This window comes from Lepeophtheirus salmonis, chromosome 8 (genome assembly GCF_016086655.4).
Source record: "Lepeophtheirus salmonis chromosome 8, UVic_Lsal_1.4, whole genome shotgun sequence".
Classification (NCBI taxonomy): domain Eukaryota; kingdom Metazoa; phylum Arthropoda; class Copepoda; order Siphonostomatoida; family Caligidae; genus Lepeophtheirus; species Lepeophtheirus salmonis.
In genome coordinates this window covers 10428475-10448014 of record NC_052138.2, presented here as the reverse complement: position 1 = coordinate 10448014, position 19540 = coordinate 10428475, and the positions used below count along the sequence as shown (strand labels likewise).

At 31.3% G+C, this 19540-nt stretch overlaps 2 protein-coding genes across 4 annotated transcripts in view; one reads left to right on the top strand and one right to left on the bottom strand.

Moving 5' to 3' along the window:
- Window positions 1-6603, top strand: part of LOC121123202 (SET domain-containing protein SmydA-8) — a 12139-nt gene extending 5536 nt beyond the window's left edge. Inside the window, exons 4-7 of the mRNA XM_040718334.2 lie at window positions 2310-2506; window positions 4361-4516; window positions 4588-5008; window positions 6286-6603. Coding sequence (XP_040574268.1) covers window positions 2310-2506; window positions 4361-4516; window positions 4588-5008; window positions 6286-6525 — 1014 coding nt within the window. The 3' untranslated portion in view covers window positions 6526-6603. The remainder of the gene's footprint in view (window positions 1-2309; window positions 2507-4360; window positions 4517-4587; window positions 5009-6285) is intronic.
- The window catches only part of LOC121123201 (gamma-aminobutyric acid receptor alpha-like), a 90607-nt gene continuing 77568 nt past the window's right edge, over window positions 6502-19540 (bottom strand). For 2 of the 3 annotated variants that reach the window (XM_040718332.2, XM_071890449.1), the window contains 7 exons: window positions 16814-16896; window positions 16605-16745; window positions 14418-14734; window positions 13909-14088; window positions 13648-13848; window positions 11626-11806; window positions 6502-6708 (listed from right to left, as the gene is read on the bottom strand). In XM_040718332.2, the coding sequence (XP_040574266.1) occupies window positions 6686-6708; window positions 11626-11806; window positions 13648-13848; window positions 13909-14088; window positions 14418-14734; window positions 16605-16745; window positions 16814-16896 (1126 nt within the window). In that variant the 3' untranslated portion in view covers window positions 6502-6685. The remainder of the gene's footprint in view (window positions 6709-11625; window positions 11807-13647; window positions 13849-13908; window positions 14089-14417; window positions 14735-16604; window positions 16746-16813; window positions 16897-19540) is intronic. The other variant, XM_040718333.2, reaches the window with a different exon arrangement.

Here is a 19540-nt window from a genome sequence, read left to right as displayed (position 1 = left end):
TAAAAACAAGACACAACATACATATATATTATTGGGAACTAAGTTTAACAAATTTTTTAATTCTGTTTACAAGATTTTACATTGCCGTGCAACCTTTTCAAATTAATTTTATCATTTATTTAGAATAATAATTTAGGGCCGCAATTGTGCTTTCATGAAAAATACTATCTGCTAAAAGTACATTGGTTTGACAATTTTCTTTAGTGACTTAGGGTAGGAAGAGTCAAACCATCCTGAGATAATTGACGATATAAAGCTGGGCTCGTGTTATGCCATAACAGAGAAGTACCTAATAATACAGGAGAGATCCCTTCTGTTTCGGTGTAGAGTTTATCAGAGCAAGTTGCTCTCTTATGAAAATCAACTTTTTCCGTTTGTGAGAGTCTATATCCGACGGACATATAATTTCAACGATACTCTCAACTTCATTGGTTAAGGGATTAAATCATATCTTTCATTGGAGGAAAATGAATACTCTTCATATGAGCAAGGATGTTCTGGATAAGGCTTACCGAGGTGATCTTCAACTATAGCTTCATTTTCCTTAGAAATCCTGGCGGATGTCGTAGCTCTCGATGTAGGCCGTTGACTTTTGACGGATGATAAGTATTTTGGAGGATTGGGGAAAATACTAGGCACTGCAGAGGGTTTCAAATAACGTTTTGGGGGCTTATTATCTTCAACTCCATAAGATCGATATTTCCTTTGTGGTCTGCACTCTCATATACAAAGACATCCTCGTGAAAATAAAGAGAACAGATCCTTGAATACTTAGAAGGTGCCTAAGTCCCATTGCTGTCCTGTGGAATGACTCTAAGTCAGGCACCTTTTGAGGATTCATCCAGTGGAAAAGAATGGAGCGATAACCTTGCCATTGCTGATTTTCTGTCATATCTGGAGGAGCACTTAGGAACACAGCACTTATTAAGCATGATCCGAAATATATAGATAAATTATTAATCCCATATCCACAAGTGCTACAGGATATTTTACTTACTGTGCTCAAAAGTATATCGTAGAAGAGATAGAAAAGCACACAATCACAAGTAATTCACAAGCTTTATTTAAATTAGCAAATATTATATTAATTAAAGTAGATTGTTGTTAGCAACGCATGTTTTAATTATGATGAACAAAGTTGTATTAAGTAAATATTAAATACGTTGTAGAGTATGAAAACACGAGGGGAAAACAATAGTCTCATAACAGAAATTTACTTTACTTTTTTTCAACGCGTGAGTGTTTCAGTTATTCTAAATTTCCATGGTTAACTCAAATTACAAATACTTTTGGATAAGTTAATTTAGTAAATATTTGAAATCCATAAAACATAATATTTCAACTTCAAAAATAAAAAGACCTCTCAAGGAAAGAGATGTGCTTCAATAGGATTTCGGAGTTTCTGGGGTACCTAAAGAAAAAGATCTAAGAGTACCCCACAAAATCCATGAATTCCCTCTCTAACGAGTTTGACGTGGACGAGGGGATAACTAGGAGGGTTGTAAAGGAGGACTTGGGGGTGTCCCCTTACACAAGGACTCCACTCCACCTGTTGACGGACTCTCTGAAGGAAAGGAAACTGCAGAGGTCATCTTCGCCAAGAAGGTTTGAACCCGTTGGACTTTGCTTTGTGGATCACTTTGGAGAGGGAAACTAATTGGACATCTCATCCAAACGTGGACTCCCTGAAGGCCGCCATTGTGAAGGAGTGGAAAAACTTGTCTGAGAAGTTCATCATCAACTCCTGCAAGAATTTCCACAGCCGTGTGGAGGCTGTGATTACTGCTGAGGTTGACTATATTGAGTGAACATGTTCACAAAGATTATGCCACAAAGTCTTCTTAAAAAAAGTTTCAAAATTATTTATTAAAAAATAAAATTATTGACATTTTTCTAAAATCAGTCATTAAGTCCACGCTTCCGAACCCTTTACATATCAAAGATAAAATGTAAGACTTAAGAATATGCATAGGTGTAGTGACAAGAATATTGGACTCTCCCTTCTTCTTACCTACATATATATGAAGAGGTGAAGAAGAAAAGGAAAAAGTCTTTCTTTTACTCCGTTAAAAGGCAATTTGATTATGTATCAATTTAAGACCTTTTTAGTCAATAAATAATTCCTTACTTAGAATAATAGTTAGATCTGTGTACTTTTATTTACCTTAAGATTGACATTTGTACATATAATTTTTCATGTTAAATAATTCATATCGCTAAAAAAAAAAAATCAGTATAGAGGGATTTGCTTTTAATATTTCTTTTTAACTGATAAATTGTTTAATTAATTTATCTTTAATTATTATTAGGTTAATGTTGTAGAATTTCTTAGAAATACTTGTGGATTAAAAGAAGAATTCTCTGAGGAAGAGTTATTCCATTGTGTTGGCATACTTCGTACAAATGCATTTCATTTGGAGAATAAGATTCCTACTTCGATTGGTCGTGCCGTTTTTCCAATATTCTCTTTGCTATCACATTCATGCATTTGTAATTGTCGTTACAGGTAATTGAATAATTGATCAGTTAACACAAGTTAACCAAGCCATTGACTACGGTGTGTGGAGGTACTGACTAAGATCTTATTTTATTAAATTTGTCTATAAGACTACGTTTTTTTCATTTATTGTTACAGCTTTGAAATTTACAATATCGGTTGTTGGCAATTTTTTTCTTCGAAAAAAAAAGAAGGTTATTGGTCAAATTTTGCTAAGAAGATTAATTGTCAAATATTTCCTTTCTTTTATTAAAAAAGAGGCCATTATTTACTTTTCTGTTAACTGTAAATTTTCATCAGATATCTAAACTAACTTTTCCCAAAGTAGACTGACCAAGATCTTCTTTTCAAATTTGTCTAAAAGTCAATCTTTTTGTCCTTTGTCATTTTTCACTTGTTTAAAATTTTATTTGTTAACAAACACCTAACCAAACTTTCAGATATAATTTTTAGGAATCCACCAAATTAATTGGCAAGTAATCGGTAATCACCTTAATGGGTCACTTTGTCAAATAATGGGTAATAGGTAAAATGCTTCCGATTAATCGGTAATTGGCAAATGGTGGTTTAGCTTCTACTGGATTTGGAGTTTTGCTCTAAAGTTATACATTAAGATAAAATTTATTTTATTTAACATGCAGATTTTTTAATAAATAAATACAAATTTCTCTTATTACAGTGCTACCTGTGAAATCTTACTATGCTATAAGTATTACTTCCATTTGGTTTGTTTTGTTTTAATTGTATTCAGTATTTACCAGAAAATAATGAATAAAACTAGTCAACTAATTTTCCTCCTAGGATAACGATTCCTGATTGTTATTACATCGATGAACATGAAAATAACCTTTCGAGCCCAGTTTGTTTTTGTACCCATAAAAGAGCAATATTTGATATACTTTAACTAAACTTTGATAGCTTAAGAAACATACAAAAATATTTTTTCAATTAACAAATTTTTATAACTTTTAAAATATTAATATTTTTTAGGTACTCGTTTTTTATTATAAAATTGTATGCCTTCACTTTACGACAAACTATTCATCATTGCGATAAAAATTTTATTGGAGTTTCAAAGAAAGGGTCATTGTTTTAATACTTACATACCATTTTTTCCTCTTCAGAAAAAAATAAAGAAATAATTAAAGTATTTTTTGAATTTGGAAGCACGTACTAACAAAATATATTTGATGTTTTTTTCAAAGTTCTTTTGTTTTTTCAAAAAGAAAAATATCCCACAGTTATGAGGCTGTTGTAAAAAATATATTTTCATGTTTCTTAAGGTAAAATAAATCAGGAACACACCATCTTAATTTAAAGGGAAACAAAAATAGAAATTTTGTTGACCAGTGTAATCAGCCGATTAACAACTGCCAATTTATTTGTAATCGGCCAAGTTGCTTATCAGTGTATCCTTTGTATTTTTCACAATAGAATAAAACCTGTTTTACTTTTTTCCCATCTTCCCTCATTTTTGAGACATTTTTTCAAATTTGTAAATTTGAAGCATTTCTCAGAATCAGACGTAATTTTCAACTAGAATGAAGGATACAAAGTAGAATGCGAAGTTATACTTTTTTGTAGAAAATAATTTGAGGATTCTAAAATAATATTTTTTTTTATCTTGTTTAAAACTAAAGATACAAAAATCTAAGACTTATCTTTGAGTGTTTATCAACTTCCTTAATTTTCTAAGAAAATGATCATTTTTAAAGTTAATATGAAAGAAGACATATTTACGTATTACAGCAAAGTAATTTAAGGGAGGTTAAATTGGATCTCTCATGGTTAAAAATTTTCAAATTTATTTGTCTCTATAGTAATTATCATTTATAATCCTTAATGTTTTTTTAATTTATTTAGTGCATCTGGGACTACTCAAAAAATTACAGTTCGTGCTCAAAAAGCAATTAAGAAAGGAGAAGAACTCACTATTCAATATATATCCTTTATGTACGGACATTTAAAAAGACGATCTGATATCAAGAAATGCTGGTTCTTTAACTGTATTTGCTCCAGGTTCAAAAATAACTCTCTCATCTTATGTAAACGTCAAATCAACCATGCCGTCTCTATTTTTTATTTTTTAGATGTCAATCTCCATCTGAGTTTAATTCATATATGAGTGCCGTCAAATGTATCAATTGTCCTGATGGCTATGTTATTCCAACTAATTCATTAGAGTATGAAGGACATTGGTGTTGTATTTCTTGTAAAAAGGAAATGTCATCGAATCAAGTCATAGCAATTCATGATAAATTTGAAGACGAACTTTTTAATACGTTTGAAAATGATCTTAAACGCTATGAGATACTCATTCCTCAATTCCTTGAAGAACTACATCCGAGGCATTATTTAGTGTTGACTGCAAAAAAGTACTTGGCAGACCTTTATGGAACAAGCCAGGGATATCTTTTGAACGAACTAAGTGAGGAGAAGTTAGCATTAAAATTGCAATACTATGAAGAATTCAAAGAAACAATTGAAAAAGTAGATTCAGGACTAACAAAGGTTAGACATTCATATCCTATGAAATATATAATTCATTTCAGCGAGATTGTTTTAAGCCAGTTTCCTCTTTTGGCAAAGGTTCATTCGACACCAGCTTTATAAACAACGAGGTCAATTTTAACAACATTATCATATAATATACGTTACAAGATAAATAACGTCATTATTAGACAAAATAAAAGAAGTACAAAATGACACATTAAACAAAGGTTTACGTTCCTAACATTCATACAGAGTATGATTAGAGAATGTACAACCTTTTTTTAGATACTACTTGACAGAGATTCATCGATCGAAGTGTTTGAACGCTATCACACTTAATGAGTTTTTTAAATTATTTCCTTCATATAGACTTATGGAGTCCATACGAAATCTGGCAAGAGCATTAGTTGCTCTTGCCAGATTTCTCAGTTATCCCATTTGATTTTAAGCACCACACTCGTGAGCAGTGGGACAAAAACTATTTTTCAATTTAAAATTTTTTGGAAATTTGTACATATTCATATTATTCTTTCAAACTACTCTTAAAAATTTCAAAAAAAGTTCCAACTGAATGTCCTAGCTTTCTTAGAGATGAACACCTACCCTTTTCTCTAATTTGTTATTTATAAACAAAAATTTTTTTCCAAAATTGACAAAAAGCCAAAAATTGGTTTTTAAATTTTTTTGGAAATAAATCCAAAAATTTGGATTTTAGGTTTTTGAAAAATTAATTTTTTTGGAAAAAATTTCAAGAATTAAATTTCAAATATTTAATTTTTTCAAAAAAAATTACAGTATTAAATTTGTAGGAGAAAAATTTCAAAAATCCATAGCTATTCTCAAAAATTTAATTTTTTGCAAAAAAATTCCAAAAATCCACAACTGTTTACAAAGAAATACATTTTGGAAATTTAAATTTTTGGGGAAAAAATGTTGGAAATTTAATTTTTTTAAAGAAAATTTTATAAATCCATATCCATTCACAGGAAATAAATTTTTTTGGAAAAAATTATAAAAATTAATCTTTTTTTGGAAAAAAATATGAAGAATACTAATAAATTTCCTTGTAAAAAGCAGAAATTCCTTTTTCTTGGGGGGAGGGGTCTACAGCTCCTCCAGCCCACCCCGCCCGATGAGTCATTTATCTTTCAATTTTATTAATAATTAAGTCACTAAAATTAACTTCCCTGAAAATATAATTGTCCAGATTTAGTCATTGCTAGGATGATACTCACTTAAAATGACCTCGCTCAAATGATCAGACACGACATAATTAATGATACATTTATTTTTAGTGGAAAGGGAACTTACTCTTCAAAGTATACAAGGTTTTGTTTTTTAAAGCCAATACGGATCCAACTCTTAAAAAGGATAAACCAAAATTTTTGAACTCTCTTCGAGAAATAGAAAAAGTTCTTGAGGAGTGTATTTTATGCTTGCTAGAAGAGGATGAAAGCACAATGAGTCAAAGGAAAACAGCAATTCAAGCACAAAAACAATTGAAAGAAATATTATTTTTTTCTGATTTTATTTAAAACCATTTTAAATATACAATTCATTAGTTAGCTATAATAATAAAACAGTATACTTTAGTAATTACTTTTTATAAAGCACTTAAATGACAATATCAGCTCATTGAAATTGGTGAAAAAGACAAAAATTTCTTGAAGTTTTTTTCTGGTGTTCCTTTCCTTCTCATTTTGGCTCCAAAATATTACCTGCAAAAATAAAACGATAAGATGTTATATTTAATACATTATGTAGATTTGAAACAACAACAACAAATTCTTATGTGATATTTGAATGCCTTCCTAGTTTGATTTGAATAGTGCCTATTACTATCAATTTAACCAAAGTCTCTTGAATTTAGAGTAAATTCATTCAAAGTGTATTCCATGTGCCCCGAAGCATAAATGGAATTTCCCACACTTTAAAATGAGGTATTCGTTTATGGTGATTATAAAATATTTCTCGAAAAGGGGGGTTTGCTCAATCTTGTAAGTCAACATCATTAGTATAATCATACGGAGAGCAATCTTACGGATAATTACTTCTTTTTCTTAAATTCTACTGAGATCCAAAATTAACTAAATAGTACATAACTTAACAACTTTTTAGGATAATAGTTGATATAATAATTGGTGTTTTCTATGAATCATCCAACAAAGTAATTAAGGACTAGTTTATAAATATCTATCAAATTCAAGGGTCGAACCTGGAATTTAAGTGGAATAGCCAGTTGTCCTTCAGGTTTCCACAACGATATTGTAAATTGAGTCCTTTAGTCAGAATGAGCTGAATGTGGTACCCCAAATCTTGACACTCAGGTAGCAAAGACTACAAAAATACGTCACAAACTGATGTCATTTTAGCCACCCGCATTTTTAGTTTCATTATTTTTCAAAAAGTCCACATACCAATACCTTTCTCGTGAAAGGATATGTTAATGAATATAATACTTATAGATTTTTTTGGATCTCGAAACTGCATTTTTTTAAGGGTTAAGGGATAAAAAAGGAAAAAAAAATAATTTGTAAGGAATTAAAAAGTTCATATATGCGAAGAGCCAGATGATAATTTCAATCTCGATTTGCCGTTATTAGTCCTACAACTTATAAAGTTCGGTCCTTGATGACGTCACTAAACTTTATTTCTCCTTTTTTAAATTAGTTCTAATACTGACAGTCCGGCGGACCAACGTTCTTAACACCTAGTCCCAAGGACTAATATGACCAATTTAAGCCTTGAACTACCTGGATTGAATAAATTGGACTGACACAATGCCTGTTACAACGTTTGAATTTTCAAAGTAAAATAAAAAATTCATAAAAGCACTAATATCTGCCAAAATATACTTTTTTTAAAGAAAACTCTTACCACAACTAGCTTTTTGAAATTAACAATGATACAATGTATTTTTTCTTTTCACCTGTTTCTATGGTTTGACTCTTGTATGATTTAAAATAGCTGACTCTACGTTTTAGAACCTCAGACAGGATATTACTAGAGTTGAAAATCGTAATGTAAAAAAAAAAAAATAAACCAAAAATTAATATGGTAACCCTAACAATTTAAATGATATTTCAGAGGAGAGCAGCTTAGCAATTTTATTAGATCAGCTGCAAGCATCTATGAATGAAAATAAATAAATAAAAAACCCAATCTGCATGTAGTAGGGACATAGAGAGAAAAAATAATCTAATGTCAATCCTCGATTCTACACTGAGTCCAATAGGGAATTTAACTTATAGCTAGTCATGAAAATCAATGGCATTTTAGGCGAGTTAAAATAACCGAGCATCAACCTGGTAATCCTGACAATTTAAAGAATGTTTTGAGTAGGAGCTGCTTAGCTGTCATAAAGTTTCACAAGTTCTGCCACAAACTGCTGTTCCGAGGAGAAGAGATGGAAAAACAAGGAGATGGATAAGAATTACTCCGAATGTCGATCCCCAATTCTATTTGACCAACTACTTACAATTTAACTCGAGAACAAATCCTCAGTTTTACTGAGGATTTGATGAGCACAGACACTCTTGTTTCGTATATATCAATAATAGCTTGTTGTATGTAGTAGAAAAGGAAGTTTCTCTTTATGAAAATACAAAACACTCTTCATGTTCCCTACTAAAAAAAATAACAGGTAAGATATAAAATGCTACCGATTAGCATCAAAACTTATAAATTCACAAAAAATCCTTAGTGTTACTCCCCATCATTCATGGATTATATACACTTTTGGTTATACTTTATGCTTAAATGTTCTCACCTTAAGATTTAAAGAAAAATGAAAACCAGGTTTATACAATCAAAAATACTGCTCTGGTTGGCAACCACTACAAAAATTTCCACGATAAGTATTCCTTAATATTTACAACTTTATGGATTATATTTGATTGTAATTTTATATTTTAATTTATATGAATCACGGACCATTGTCTAGAACACGTGTCTCTCGATACTCATTTTCAGTCATGGATTATTATATTGATAAAATTATTTATCCATGTTTTTTTCTTCAAATTTTCCCCCTCTCCCTTGACAGCCGAGGTTGCAAATGGATAAAAAAAAGCTTGTCGTACAATGGGATTTCGACTTTGTAAGATTTCATTAAGGGGTATTTCAATAACATAAAAAATTACATTGTTTTTTGTTGTGAGCTTGTGGATTTATGTTAATGTTCCTTTAATTGATTAGAGTTCACTCGATTTCGTATCAATAAAAATGAGAGTATTAAAATTACTCCATCTGATCAAGGAATTGTCTTGGTCTCTCAATTACATCTTATATATATGTTCATGTCTGTTTTTTTCGTTTCGTTTCCTTCATTGAATCCCAAATGGTCTAACAGATCAGTCTTAAATTCAGCAAGTTGACGTATAAAATAACCAAGCACATTACTATGACCTCTGAGACCCTTTTGAGGAAGTTTTCGAACAAAAATAAAAGAATAAAACCTAGTTTATCTTCCCTCTTTCTATCTCACACTCCTTCTCTCTGTCACTCCCCTTCCCCTTCTCTCTGTCTTTTTCTTCTACCTTCATTCTTTGTTTCTATTGCCCTCTTTATTTTTTTGCCCTGCAATGTGGTTAATAGTAATTAATACTTCCTTCTCTAGGAGAGACCGTAAATCGAACCTACACACATGATGTTGGATACCATAATTTCTCCCTTACGCATTGTCCCCGAAGCTACGTCGTTCCATTGTCTATTTTTCTGCTTCATTTATCCTTAACAGTGTTCTAAGCGTTGATTGGTTGTATACGATTTAGCTTTAGTTAAGCTACTCTGAACAATTTTGAACAGTTATTGAATAACAACTTTTTTGAAAATTAACTAAATGCTACCAATTAACTTTGTGACCCTTTTTCTGATGACTTTTTGTGAGGAAAGGTTGTAAAATATAATATAGATAAAAACATGAGAAATTAAAAAAATGATATGGCATTTGTTTGATTTTGTGTTTTTTTCTGTAACTTTTTGGAAGAAAGGTTGGGAGATAAAATAAAGTGTTTTAACTGCATTATACAGTAGGGAAATGTCTTATTAATTTTCGTCAAACCACTGGTCTGAGAGTTACTAACCACTGGATATTAAATCTAAAATCAAGGAGAAAGGGTCAAAAATATACCTCAAAGCATTAAAATCAAAAAGGATAAGGATTTTCTTTTGAGATACTTATATATGTCAGGCACACAAAATATAAGGATTTTACAGATGAACTACCAAATTGATCTCTACTTACATAAAAAATATGTACAGCCCTTTAATTTTACTCAATAAGAGTCTCATTATTTTTAATAAGAATCAATGGTATGTAATCCGAGTAAAAATATGACATTTAATTAGGAAATAACTATCAAATTCGGTCCATGGGAGTATGAGAAACTATTAAAATTTATTGGACTCCTTAGAAGGAATATTTTTAAACGAAATCGTTAAAAAAATTATGAAAATTTAATAACAATAATTAATTTGAAAGTTATTTATTTTTCTGTATAAATTCAATATTTAATCTGCTAAAAAAATATAATAAATATGTATCAAGGATGACATAAATGGAATTTCCAAAAAGTATATTGAGATTCTCTAAAAAAAAAAACACTACATAGTATTTCATATTTAATAGTGAAAAATCTATAATTTATAGACTTGATAGTGTTATTTGGCAAATATGAACAACTAAACTTTCAAGTGTGGATTAATAGTCTAATTACCCCCTAATTTGTAGTGTTTTGAATGTTAATTGGATGAATACATTTAAACTCTAATTAAAATGTGAGCAAATCCTAACTACTAAATTAATATTAATTATAATCAAACTGTAGGTATAAATTTACTGACTACCTACTAGTTTATGCTATTTTTATTTGTTTTCGAACCGAGTAGATAAACGGAAGTGTTTTTTTAAAGGCATCCTTGTGGCTTTTTTTTAGAAAGAATCACATCTAATCACTTTTTAAAAAGAAAATGTCACTTTTTTTCAAAAAAGAAATAAGTTGATCCTTATTCAATTAATCTAGTATACGTAGTTTTAAGTTAACCCACCCACGTTTTTGTGGATAATATACGGATATTTGGTACATCGTATAATCTTACATGTGCGTCATACTTTCTCTTACTATCTTAAAACTTGAGACTACCTACACAGAATGTTGAAATTCAATTAGTGCAACCTTATAATAATAATAAATAACTTCACCAGTTGTAACGCCACTATAAATATATTATTGGAGTAAGAGGAGAAGGACTAGTGGTCGATCCAAGGACTTAGGATGAGGCTAGAGGAAATTGCATCACATTATGTAACCATTTCTACGATGTGATCTCCTCCCGCCTTTTTCCTCAGTCTATGGATCGACTCCAAGTCCCTCTTTTCCCTCCCCTTCCTCCTGTCTACTCCATAAGAGAGGATATCATAACCTTCTCCACATAATGAGACCTTCTATCTATTTTCATGATCCTCCAAAGTACTAATTATTATACTAACTGATTTAATGACTTTTTCGTAGGAAAGTTTGAAAAGATGTAGAGCATGCCAAAAACTGAAAAGTTTTAAATGGAATTGGTAAACCTTTGATATTTATTTACAGATTGAGCCAACCCTGATTTGATTTGTGTCTTTATTTAGATACCTTTTAATATATGATTCTTCCAGTCAAATGGAGTATGGGGTCGAAAGTAACTGTACCAGTAAACGGCGTTGTATAAGCAAAATGAAACTGGAAAGAGAATTCGAGCCACAGAGTCAATTTTAGAGGTACTATTGGTTGAGCCCATTCGAGTTGCTTCCTTCGTTTTTTCTTTACGATATTCCTAAAATAAATGGATATCATTATTGATTAGAGTCATTTATCTACTGTGTGTTAAATCAATTATAATATATTATTAGCAATTATTATCAATTATATTATTACTATCAAGTTTTTGGTAGAAATGAAGTCAAATTAATAACTTTAAAAGAAGATAACATAAATTTATTATGTAAATATATGAACATAGTTCATTAGTGCAGAAAAATAATTTATAGATGCATGAAGCTACCATAGAACAAAAATTCACTTGTAGTGGATATTAAATGCATTTGCACTAATTTTTAATTTTTAAGCTAACAAATTATGAAACTTCAATTTTTTTAAATTCTGATTAAGATAACTGTGTTTTTAGTGGGACTGAGTATTTGCGGAGTATTGAGAGTGGGACTTAGGGGAAAGATAAATATACAGGGCCCTTTTTGAATCTTTGTCTTTTTTCAGAAAATAAGATTCAGGGCTCTGTATTTTTTTTCCTTTTTTTAATGTGGGAGTATTCGACATTGCTTGGAGTAATAATGCGTCGGCAATAGACAGACAAACCTTGCTTTAATACAGGGGCGGCCGCAGAATTATATATATATATATATTTGGCTATAGCCCCTCCCGCCTTCCCCTTGTGGACGCCCCTGTGTGAATATATAATATATGTCCTTCTGTTTTTTTTTAATATACAAATTGGGAACTTAGAACTTGTAGTACATGACTGAATTGCAAAAACCGTGACTTTTATTTAATCAAGAAGGGACAGCTCAGAACTAAATTGTTTTTTATTTTTAAATACTATATTTTGCCACATTTTTTTTATTCAATATGCCTTCCTTCACAAACAATAAAAACCTCATCATGTAGGCGAATAGATTGGCAGCTCATGACGATGAAAGACCTGTCCATGGCGTACCATGTTGTCATGGTGGCAGCTCAGAGCGAATCCAAACATGGATGAAAGGTGCAACATACATTTTTCTTGAGGACAACCTAAACTACAAAGTCCAGGGTGTTGCGTCCGGGATGGAAGAGGGCCACATGGAGTGAGCCCAGAAGTCAGCCATATTCTTGCTGCATAAGTTTTGGGTTTCTCGTGTGTATGGGAGGGGCGCTCCTTAGTGGGCTTCTTGACGTTATAGGGAGTCTGGATGGAGATGCCAGTGGTCCCTGCAGGTTTTTGGCACTGATACCATCGCAGAAGATATCGTCAGCACGTTGCTGTTTTGTTGCAACCACATTTTTACACTTAGCGGGGTGGGATAAAAACATAACTTGTTTACATTTGTTTCAACTATCGTTAAATTGCATAATAAAACATAGTAATTTTAAATAACGTGGATGAAGTCGTAGTTAACTGCTACTGAGAGTTGTGAGCCCCCACTTTGTACTTTTGCATCAAACGTATAACCCCCACTCCCATGACTTTTTTTAATCATAAAGTTTTAATTATACATGCCTGTTGTTACATTGTTTTTTAGATGAAGTAGTAGCACATCTTTATGATATTTAACACAGACACAAAAATGATCCCTTTTCAAACATCCAGACAAACAGACCAACTTTGCTTAATTAGTATCGATAGTCTATAAACTCAAATTTTATTTTTTTGAAAAAAGATTTCAAAATGATAATGATAAATTTCGATTATAAAAGCAAAAGAACTCTGTGAAAGTGCCGAAAAACAAAAACGGGCTAGCCACTGATTTCGAAAAAAATATGATGAGCAGAAATTTTGAAAGTCAATCCTGTTTTGTTAAAAAAAAGCCATTTGTTTTATTTGAAATATTGAAATTCCCTTATGTTTCCCTTTAAAATCAGTCCAGATATTGGATTTTAATTAATTTATGCAAATCTTACTTGATTCGACATCAGACAATACAAAAACTGTTTGAAGCAAGATGTGGTAGTCTCTGTTTGAGTTTGAGCTTGGCTCATCGTTGAAGTTCCTCTTCCATTGGATTTAACTTCTCTCTGAGATGTAGATAAATTCAGACTTCGGGGCGGTGGAGGTGGAGGGGGAAGGATTTGGTGGAAATCCTCGAAAGGGCTTAGCTCGGACTGAAAAACAGGAATGCATAAAAAGTTATATAATATTTACATATAAATAAATCTCATTACTGTATTGGTGACAAAGGATTGAACAGTGGCGGAATTTGGAAATCCACTGATAACAGACACTGTCTGTTTTAATGCATTATCAGTCCATCCTCCTTCAAGTTCCTTTTCTTCCTCATCTATGATTTGAAGATCGGCTAAATGTGGAAATTCAACTAGACTATAAACCTCACCACTTCCCATCTAAATAAAATATTCAATAGTTATTTGTAAGTAAAGTTCTTAGTTATCTAAGAAAAAATTTAATTTGTATCTTTGGCTGATTGTCAATACAGATCTACATGTTAGCAGTTAAAAATTACGGTACAAAGAAATACTATTACTTAAATTTAGTGTTGTGTCATTCCTTATTTATCCGGTCTAGTCTTAGAACCGGTCATATCTGTCCTTACGATTGGTCCTTCCAACCGTTAGTAGTAGAACTGGACTGGACCGAGCTGCGACTGAACTGGAGGGGACTGCAGTCTTCACTCCTAAATAAGGATCGAAACAACACTATGTAAATATCTTACCTTGGTAAAATAGTGAACCCCAGCAAATTCAAGGAGAGTGGCAATGCAATAACCAAAACTGCAAATAATGAACCAATCAAGAGCAGTGGCATAATGTACTTTTGGAAGATCTGTTCGACTATCCAGAGCTATTGTGGAGAGTGTGAGCACCGTAGTAATACCTAATCCCACTCGATCAGATGTTGCTTCGCGGTTTAACCAAAAACCAACCCAAGACAGTACAACGATCAGAGTACAAGGTAAATATATTTGAATGAGGAAATAACCCGTGTGTCGCTGAAGAGCAATCACAACTTGAAGAACAGAGAATCCGCCTACTAAAGGTAAAGTATATCTGTCTATCTAAAAAATATATATACGCATAAATATGTGAGAAACAAATATAAAATAAGTTATAACTTTTTCCCTTCTAAATTAACTGTCACTCTTCAAAAATGCTTTTTAATTTTTATAAGAGATATTTTTTTATTAATCTATTTTGGATTCCAATGCAGGTTTTAAAGACAAGGTATTCAAAGTATTTGTTCTAGGCTCATAGATTGAACATTAAGAGATGAAAAAAAATTACAATTAGTATAAAAAATGACAAGAAGTGAAATTGATGTTGTCAAATTTATACATTTGTCAAAAAATTAAAAAAACAAGTATTCAAAAATATTCTGTCGAAAATATCAATGGCGGTATATATTATGTCCTTTAAGAAAGTGTGACTAAAGATAGGACGAATCTTTATTATCTCGGATCGGGCTTGGTTTGGATCTTCAGAGACAAATGTTTGGATAAATTGTAGGTATCCAAACATTCTGATCCATATCCGAAACCAAAATTAGACGGATACTTGTCTCAAATTTTATAAAAATCCCCAAAGTTAAGACCTTAATAAAACAGGATTAGGGTTACATATTTACTGACTACTGATTCCAAAACTATCAATAACCTAATGGTATTAATAATAGAATATTATCATTATTAGTTCTCTCGCTAAGAAAACATTATATTGTATTATGCAACCTCTCCTCAGAGAAAAAAACCCAGAAAAAAGGCAAAAGTATGTTTGTAGTTAGCCAATTTTTCCAGCATAGAAATTATTATTCAATAATAATTGATAATTGTTCATTGCTTAATAAGAGCTAATTCAAATACAACCAATTAATATTAAGAATACTGATTACAGGTAAAGAAACATAAATATATACAGCTTACAACAAAATACATTGTAAATTTCTGTGTTTGTGAGGCAACGCCGTATGGAATAACCTTGGGGGTAGTATCGCCTTGTTAACGTAAAAATAAACAGTGTAATTGTTGTCGGCTGTTAATGATCTTGCTTCTTTTCTCTTAATCAATGCTTTGAACGCTGATTGGTCGAATTAGAATTCGATCCTTAGATGTTGTTAGCCAATTCTCCCCAAATATTGGATAATAATTCCATATATAGAATTGCCCAGTTACCAACTGATTTGGGCCTCTTTTTTATTTCTTTTTAGAAGAAGGTTGAGTGATACAATAAAATTAACGACGTGCTCAATGCAACTGTGTATTTAAATGTCGCTCCAAGCATTAATAAAGATTAATAGTAATGTAACGTTCAATAGAGCTACTATCTTTTTTTAAAATTCGAATTGAGAAATATTATCAGCTTTTTAGAATACAAAAATCACTAGAACCTTTTTTAAGATCTGTAAAATGTTCGATTATTCAAAGCCTGTTCGGGTATTGGATCTTTTAGGTTAATGCAAGTTTAATTATACTGTACCCAGGTATTTTGGATCCGGATCCCCAACCCGTTTTATCCCTAAGTGTGCCTCAATAAAACAGGTTTCTGAGATAGTCAACCTCCAAAAAAAAGTATAGTCTCAACCCTTAAAGGCTTCAATTTGGTCTTTGTCATCATCCGATTATTAGAATAATAATAATCGAAAATATCTTAATAATTTGGAATGCTTGATAAATAGAATAATTGTCAATTTTAAACCCTAATTTTGGGCTAAACAGTTCATAAAATTAGTAAGTAAGGGTATCAAGGATAAGTATAAACCCTTCTTAACTTTTCTCTTGTTTTTTAATGAAGTAAAAAATTAGATATATGTAGGCAAACTAAATTTTTATATACTCTTGTTAATGTTCATTCCTCACAGAACATGTTTGTCTCTACTTTTGATATTAGGATATAAGTGTCATATTCACCATCAGTGTTCCTTGAGAAATTGAGACTTCGATAAGCAGTGGTTATGATGTCAAATTGGGACAATTTGAGCTTGCCTTCGTATGCAACAGCATTAGAGGAGTGTTGCCATCGATAATAGACTTGATCTATGGTATAAGCATCTATGAATGTACCAAGTAGCAAAAATGAGATTCATTCAATTGTTATACATGCCATTAATTATACTTACAACTCCCTAAGACCAAGGGGCAGGATTGCCAGTCCATGGGAAAGCTTTTGAGCATCATTGGACATTTTGCCTTAATTGTTAATCTGTAATACAAAAATAAACAATTATAATTACAAATAACTTCGGATTACACTTGGTTTTGAGACACCAACCTAACACACGCCTGGTTGTTAATAGAGTGTCAACTAGACACCTACTGATATATAAGAAACCCAATATATCGGGCCAAATATTCAGTATCGGTATTGTATCAGTATCAGACAAAATTCATAAAAAAATCGATTTTGGCTCCGATATATTTGGTTAAGTAAAAAATTCTGAGCGTTTTTGCCAGATGTCTTTAGTGAGCTATATCTCACAATTAATACATTGCATCCAAAAAATCTTGAAGTATGCTTAAGGGTTAAGAGTATACTTAAAGAATGTTCATTTAGAGTTCTGTGTTTGGTGTTACAGCGTTCCAAAATGGAAGTAAAAACCATTACCAAGGCAAAAAGGTTTTCCAATTCCAAAACTCGAAGTCTAAATAATACTTAGGATTTATAACACTACTTTTATCATTCATAATAAGAGTCGGGCACATAGTTTGTCTCACTGGTCATTACATTAAGTATAAAAATCCATGATAAGATTGATTCATTACCAAGGCTTGTTAAGTTTGCCTTACATAAAAATCGCTCTTTTTTTTTAATGTTTATCATTACTAAACCAGGATCAAATTGATAAACCCGTACTTTTTAATTTTAAAACCATTTTTTAAGTCATCAAACTAGTGATACCAAAATTTTATAAGCATAAAAAATGCTATCAGATGGTTCAAAACAGATACATTAATTGATATAATGTAATATTTATTACATATTATCATGGCTGAATACTTATATATCTCCTCAACAAAATATATTTTGTGACCGAAAAGCTACTATTAAATATTTAGTTTTGATTTTTTAAATAATGTAACCTTAAGATATGAATTTTTTCGAAAACTAAACAAACCAATAGTGACAAAAAAAAAAAAAATGCTTTCATTTAATAATTTTGTAAAATATGGAATCGAAAAATAACTTTATTATATTATCGGATCAAAAATTATCTCGATATCAACCCGTATTTCACATTTAACGGTCTATGGCTTTAACAGTCTACCAACGTTCATTTTTGAAAAAGTCAATTTTATTAAAAATTATTCTTATGATTAATTTAATATTGGATATCTAAAAGTTTTTAATTATTTAAATATTAAATGCATCTTCTTTATATAATAATTTTGATTTTTCTGAATAAAAAAATGCCTATGTTTTGACTGCATCCAAATGATAAAAGTACGTAATTTTATACCTAATGTATGATTCCTATATATGTTGCAAAATAAATAGATATACTCTTTAAGTACGGTGTTTTATGCGCATACCGGTAGTTGCATAAATACGCGGACTATTTGTGGCAAATAATTAAATGTGTAATAAAATTCGTATGACGTATTTTTTTTGAGAATTATATAATGGAGAATTTATTCTGGTATAAAATTTAATATAATTACTGAATATAACCGCCATCAGCTACTATGACACCCTCCAAGCGCCCGTGGAAGGCCTTACACACATTGATGATGTAATGGTCTTCCACGGCTGCCCATTGCTCATTGACGCTGGCCTTCAATGAGTCCAAATTCGGGTGGCGGGTAGCACAGGCCTTCTTCTCAATTTGGAACCGCACACTGTAGTCAAGGGATTCAAATCAGGTGATTGAGGTGACCAAATGTTTTTGTTCCAAAATAGCATATTGGCAGCGAGCCAATCCTGAGTCATTCCTGAGGGATGGGCAGGTCTTTCAGATCTTTTCCCTCCTTGACAAGCTTCTGGACCGTGAACACAGTAGTTCTGGATAGTCCAGTGTCCTTGCTTATCTCCTTGACAGAACTACCGGCGCGGAAGAGAGTGGCAACCGTATGCCGTTTGTCCTCGTCATTCATCGTAAATGACTTTGTATGATGCGTGAAAAAAAACAACAACAAAGCCAAATGATTTACCGTTTTACTTGTGCTGCAATTTTTTATTTACGGTTACGGAACCTCGAGATATAAGCATTTAAAATTAAGTCCGCGTATTTATGCAACTACCGGTATATTTTGATTTGTATCTTCATTTTTACTACTCGAAACTCGTTTTTGATACCAAATGTGTAATATGTTCTTGTCAAACATACTTCATAGAGAGTTCATTTATGTAAAATAAGAAAGATTTTAATAGCTTATTTTCATTATAAACTATAAAAACTGCCTAGTAATTTATTAAAAATTTAATATTTTATGATCTATTTAACGTTGATGCCAGTTTTTAAATCATTACTACTGATAAGTTATCCATTTGAATAGAATACGAAGGTAATTAAATTCTTATGTAATATCTAACATGTTGTGGGAATCTTGTATGACTTAATAAGGGTAAATGAACCCCATTGGGCCACTGGATGATAATAACGATTTCAGAGTATATTAGCAGGTATCATTGCAAATCAAATAAAGCCTAAAACCCATTCAATAAAAGGAACACGAGCAAAATTGATTCCTCAAAAATAGGCAATATTTTCAGAAATTGCGTATTGAAAATTTTTTTGGTGATAAAATCATTTGCAAAATCAAATTTAACTTCCTTTCTTGGCTCACCAAGTCATTTAATATCGTGTTTCCACACAAACTGTCCTGTTATTACTAGATACGTTTGATTG